Raw genomic sequence first — 5,694 nt, forward strand, 5'->3', positions numbered from 1 at the left:
ACCATCATTGCGCGGCATTTCTTACGAGAGAAAACTGCTAGACTCTTGGGAGAGTGTATGGAAAAACACGCGCAATATCTCCTGTCTCAATTATTCATAGCTGCATACACAGATGCAAGTGTAAACGAACATACAAAATTAAAAATATATTCAAAATTTTCCTTTCGCTGCTTTATTATTTGAGTATCAAATGTCTTCCACGGTCCAGCAAAGCATTTTTTCTTAAAAGCATATGAAGTCCGCTATCAAAAGCTATGTTGGAAACGAAAAATAGCTTTTTTGCGAGAACACACTTGTTGTTGCCAAATCATATCTAACAATTCTAAATAACACTGCCTATTCCTCCATCGGACCTCTACTGTCACGAAAGATCTGAGCAAACGAGAGTTACAGATGAAGAGAAATAGAGAGACTAAGGTGCCTATTCTGTATTCCGACGGATTTCTATTTCGTTCGAAAGTGATATTTCGATCGTTTTCGAATTTACCATTCCCTATTCCAATCGTTTTGCTCGTTTCGAACGAAAGTGTTAGAAAATTTCGAATATGCATCGATCTGTCAAAAACCGATAAACAAAAAGAAACACCGTATTAAATAGCGGCGAGTGCGAGTTGAATTTCAGTTAATTTTTGATCCTAAGAGAAATTTGTGAGAAAATTTTCTCGTTCAATGGATTCCGTTTTGTTACCGATTTTGGCGGAGCAAGAAGAAATTGGAATGCCTTGCTACCATCGGCGAAACCACCGAAAATCAACCGACTTCATGAAACTTTCTGATGAAGCGTAAGTATCCGTCTCAAAAATCCCATGTTTGTTTCTCTTATTGATTAATTTTGCCCTTATTCAGATTCATCAAAAGTTTTCGTCTAAGTAAGGAAGCTTTTCGGTACGTTTTAGAGGAAATTGAGAACTGCCTTACCACAAGGAAAGGTGGTCTATCCACGGAGGTGAAACTCGCAGCATGTTTGCGATTCTTTGCTGAAGGAAATTATCAACATGGAGCAGGGCAAGATTATCACATTGCCATAGCACAGCCCACATTTTCCAAGGTGCTGACTGAAATGCTTAACATTCTGGAGCGGACACTGTGTAAGAAATGGATTTCCCTAAATATGACGGAAGACGAACAGCGGCGTGCTAAACTACACTTCTATCAGAAAACATCAATTCCGGGTGTTATTATGTGTTTGGATGGAACCCACGTAAAAATTATTCCACCTAAGCTGAATCGAAATTTGTTTTTTAATCGGAAGGGATTTTATAGTCTCAACGTTCTGATTGTAAGTATTATTAGTATTTGAATTAACAAATCAATGAACAAATACTCTTTTTTATCAACATAGGTTTGTGACGATCAGCAAAGGATTCGTTTCGTTGATCCTACCTTCCAGGGATCTAATCATGACTCTCATATATGGCGTGTAAGCCCTGCAAGAACTCACTTTGAGCAGCTTCACCAAAATGGTGAAGTTAATACTAAGATTCTAGGTAATGTTCAACTACAATATTTTAGTATACTTGTATGTACTGTGTGATAAAATATTTTCAGGTGATGCTGGTTATCCATCGGAACCTTGGTTAGTAACGCCATTCAGAGCAGCGGAGGAAGGGAGTTTGGAGAGCGATTTTAATCGCAGGCATGCCTTGGGTCGTGCTATCGTCGAGCGGACAATCGGTTTACTAAAAAATCGGTTTAGATGCATCCTTGGCGCGAGACAACTTCACTACAATCCTACTAAATGCGCTCAAATTATAAATGTATGCTGTGCACTTCACAATATATGCTTAGAATTTGGTCGTTCTCAGTAGTTATAATATGTTATGCAGCTGTTTACATAATAAACTTTTGTTTAAATTAATATTTATGACTGTTAAATTTCATCTAACTTGTTTGCAAATGCTCAAATAAATAACAACCACCGGAAAAGGAAGTGTCTTCCTTACTTAACTATGGTTTCGGCAGAATTATTTACTCTTATTCCTGCCAACACTTTGAGAACATGTCATTATCGATTTCTCGTAAGCAGGCCAAGTATTCAAATAACCATTATTAATACTTTTTGCGTTGTTTTAACCCCTTGCTGTACGATTTAATTTCCAACAGCACGGCCCAAAACGAGCACTTCGAGTCGTTCCGCTACTCTGCTGAGTGTGGGTATCTAACATGGGTGCCCTATGATGAGCAAATACATGTTGTGTTTAAAATAAAAACGAAGGAGTTATTACTACGTACTAACTCGTTCGTTTTTATTTTAATTATAATATTCAAATTATATTTTATATTTTTAGCTCATTCAATTTTTTTTTAAATAACGGAAATTTTATAATCTTCAGTTGTCGGTATCCTCATCATATGCCTGAAGCTATGTAATTATTTCACATCGAGAAACAACGAGTGAAGTTCAATGTTGTACGTGAAGGGGTTAAGGAAGTTCCATAAACTATAGGCGAAATTCGTGAATTTTAAAAAAGTTTATATAATTTTGATGCTATTCCAAACAAACTTCAAAGAAAAAATTAAGTAAGATTTTTCTTCCATGGAAAGATATAAAAATACGATTAGAACTTTTTTTCATTTTTTTATACTTGAGTTACAATATAAAGATAAAAAATCAGATCACTGATATTTTGAAACATTATTCTAATGTTCTGAAATATACGCAATCTGCGTTTCAAGGATTTGTCGCTATTGATTTCTCCAGCGCGATCTTCTCCATCTCGTGGTTATGTCGTTTTTGTTCACTCAGATGTTCTTTGAGTGTGGCATCCACGGAAAGAATCGCTCGAGCTGATTGGCGCTGATAATGAACCAGATCACTCAAATTCTTGTTTGTGTTTTTTAACAGGGATTTCACATTGGTGTGAAATTTGTTTTGTTGCTCGACTTGCAGCTCTAATAGCCTCGTGGTAGAAGGTCTGGATTTTTTCGGCTGAGAGGGCTGGAAGTGAATGGTATTATTGATACCGTCACACTCGTCGGAAGTACCATAATATATAAAATTTTCCTGGTCTGCAGCTTGAGGTTCACCCGAAGGCGAACCCAACTGTGTTCCATGAGATGAGGTACCCGGGATTCCTTCCACGGTCGCAAGTAACCCAGTTAGTAGAACTGCCTGCTCCTCCAGCTCGGACAAATTGATAATTTTATTGGGTCCTCCACCTGTCGCCCTCTGCTCCCGTTTGTTGTGAGCGAGTTTTCGCTTTAATCCGGACTTATAGTCCGCCCAAACCTACACAGAAAACCAGGGCAAAAATAAGACTATAAACATATGTTTCGGATTCGTTTTAGTATATACCTTTTTCCATCCACTTCCATCGCGAATAGGCGGTCCCAAACTATTGACTTCTGCCGCCAGATCATCCCAGTAGGGTCCGGAATTTCCTCGGGAGAAACCCTTTGCTATGTCCGGCTCTTGCTCCAGAAGCAGCACAATCCGCTCGAACTGATTTTTAGTGGTTGTTTTGTTTTTGTTTTTTTCCCTGTTGAACGTTAAAATTAATTTAAAGAAAAAAATGATTAAAAATTAGCTTACATTTTTGCAGTTCACCGCTCATCCGCTGCGGAAATTATTCACTCCTTCATAAACAAAGTGGGTTTGACGTTTGGTTTGATTCGAATGAAAGATGTTCGAAAACAAAACAGTCCGAACGAAAGGTATTCGAATTTGAAAACACCTCGAACGAAACAGGGAATGGAATTTACCAAGTCGTTCGAAATATTTCGAATCGATTGAAATACAGAATAGACACCTAAGAGAAGGAGCATAACATGAAGAGACTTAGCCTGATTGTATTCATCACGTCACTGGTGTAAATGCGGGTTTCATTCTCTGATGCAGCCCAATATTCTCACTGTAAACTGCTCTGCACTCCACACACACATAAATATTTGCGCGTGTCCATACAGGAAATATGCAAAAATGAACGCTTAACACACTGAATCGCTAAACTTCACCACTTTCTATTGCAGCATTTCACTCCACATCATGTAATAGAAAGCTAATAAAACATGTACAAAGGATCTTTCGATCTCTTTGAAAAAAGGTTTTCGGACCGATTTAGAAATAAAACGTTTTAATCACACCACCGAAATAACAGAAAAAATGGAACTAAACACGGAGCGTAACAAAAACATGTCTATACACGACGACGCTCCGCGCGAGACTCCAATCTTACAACATAAGTGGAATTGGGAAGAAACTAAATAGGTATACAAATAACTTTCCATATAATGTTGGAAAACAAATAAATGAATTTAAAACAAATCGTTATTATTAATTTAGCTAACATTTTTATCCATAAAACTATAAAATAGAAAATAGACGCAATCTCAAAATGAAATTTACGCGAGGTTCAATTTTATTTTGATCTTTTTAGAAAAAATTGGTGTAATGTCCACGTCTGTCCACGGTGGGGGAGGGGGGTGTTCAAAAACATGATTTTTCTGTCCACGTGGTATGTGGACAGCCCCTTAGACGCGCTATTCTTTCGTTTTAATCTTGCCGATAGCAATATGTGCTTGTGGCCACGACATCGAACACGTGGTTTGGTCGTGCGAGGTGTATCTTGTTGCCAGATCGAATTTAGAAAACTCTCTTCGGACCAGAGGAAGGCAGCCCAATGTGCCGGTGAGAGATGTGTTGGCTCGGTTAGACCTTGATTACATGTCTCAAATATGTCTTCCTAAAAGTTATCGATCTAAAAGTTCGTGTGTTCCTTATATTCTCCTTTTCCTTTTCCTTTGCGAAAAATCAAATCCCTTCTTACTAACAATAGAATAAGGTGAAATGTAAATACATATTAGATATAAGATAAGATATAAGAATTGAGTGTGATGAATGTGAGTGTGAACATTGTCAACATTTCCTTATACCCCTTCCTTTTCCTGAAAAAAATGTCACCCTTCTAAACTCGAGCAAACCGCGAGTAATCGGTTCTCTACTTCATTCTTCTTCTTCTTCTTCAATGGCACTAACGTTCCTAGAGGAACTTCGCCGTTTCAACGTAGTATTACTTGCGTCATTTTTATTAGTACTTAGTTGAGATTTCTATGCCAAATAACACGCCTTGAATGCATTCTGAGTGGCAAGCTCTAGAATACGCGTGATCACAGTGCAAGTCGGAGGAAATTTCTTTGACGAAAAATTCCCCCGACCAGAACGGGAATCGAACCCGAACACCCGGCATGTTAGTTATGACGCTAACCACTCGGCCAAGGGAGCACTCTCTACTTCATTAACATTAGAATTAATGAAAAATGTTTATATATACTTATAACAATACAGATAGGAGTTTGGTTCCTTTAAACTTATGTAACTAAGCCTGTAAAAATAAAATTTAATTAAAAAAAAAATTTAATCGGGTATGTTTCTATTTAAATTTCTAATTTTTATTCAAACTTTAGTCGTGCAATCATTCGATTGCTCAACAGATAGTCCTAAAAGCTATTGTTTTGTTTTCGCCCAATTTAGTCGCTTCTATTTCTATATCTTCAACACCTACGTAGATATCTTCAGATGCTTTTCTAAATCTCCAAAGTCTGGTCCTGGAACATCAGATTTGATGTATTATTCTTGGCATATATTACACAAGAAAGTAATATAAAGTGTTCTGGTGTTCGAATTGATCATCTGAGTGAATTCCGGTGTTTCAGTTTGTTTTGTTCAACAATCAATAGCAAAATGTAGTTCAAAAA

The 5,694-nt window shown here is 37.3% G+C and overlaps 2 protein-coding genes across 2 annotated transcripts; one reads left to right on the forward strand and one right to left on the reverse strand.

Annotated features, from left to right (window-relative positions):
• Positions 1 to 422: 422 nt before the first annotated feature.
• Positions 423 to 3,725, forward strand: LOC129777028 (putative nuclease HARBI1). The gene is made up of 4 exons (XM_055783075.1): positions 423 to 782; positions 847 to 1,279; positions 1,343 to 1,487; positions 1,549 to 3,725. Exons 1-4 carry the CDS (start codon positions 670 to 672, stop codon positions 1,806 to 1,808), a joined length of 951 nt encoding a protein of 316 aa, XP_055639050.1. The 5' UTR covers positions 423 to 669; the 3' UTR covers positions 1,809 to 3,725.
• Positions 1,750 to 3,671, reverse strand: LOC129777029 (uncharacterized). Its single transcript, XM_055783077.1, has 3 exons — positions 3,533 to 3,671; positions 3,296 to 3,479; positions 1,750 to 3,229 (listed from the first exon to the last, which is right to left on the reverse strand). Coding segments are annotated over exons 1-3 (744 nt in total). The 5' UTR covers positions 3,535 to 3,671; the 3' UTR covers positions 1,750 to 2,671.
• Positions 3,726 to 5,694: the final 1,969 nt, after the last annotated feature.

The sequence above is a fragment of the Toxorhynchites rutilus genome, chromosome 3, assembly GCF_029784135.1.
Source record: "Toxorhynchites rutilus septentrionalis strain SRP chromosome 3, ASM2978413v1, whole genome shotgun sequence".
Classification (NCBI taxonomy): domain Eukaryota; kingdom Metazoa; phylum Arthropoda; class Insecta; order Diptera; family Culicidae; genus Toxorhynchites; species Toxorhynchites rutilus.

What these genes read in the sequence shown, in the direction of transcription:
- LOC129777028 (XM_055783075.1), top strand. Translation starts at nt 670, where the DNA reads ATGGATTCCGTTTTGTTACCGATTTTGGCGGAGCAAGAAGAAATTGGA. An exon ending in ATGAAACTTTCTGATGAAGC is followed by an intron (nt 783 to 846) that starts GTAAGTATCCGT and finishes GCCCTTATTCAG; the next exon opens with ATTCATCAAAAGTTTTCGTC. An exon ending in ATAGTCTCAACGTTCTGATT is followed by an intron (nt 1,280 to 1,342) that starts GTAAGTATTATT and finishes TTATCAACATAG; the next exon opens with GTTTGTGACGATCAGCAAAG.
- LOC129777029 (XM_055783077.1), bottom strand. An exon ending in ATGGAAGTGGATGGAAAAAG is followed by an intron (nt 3,230 to 3,295) that starts GTATATACTAAA and finishes TTTTCTGTGTAG; the next exon opens with GTTTGGGCGGACTATAAGTC.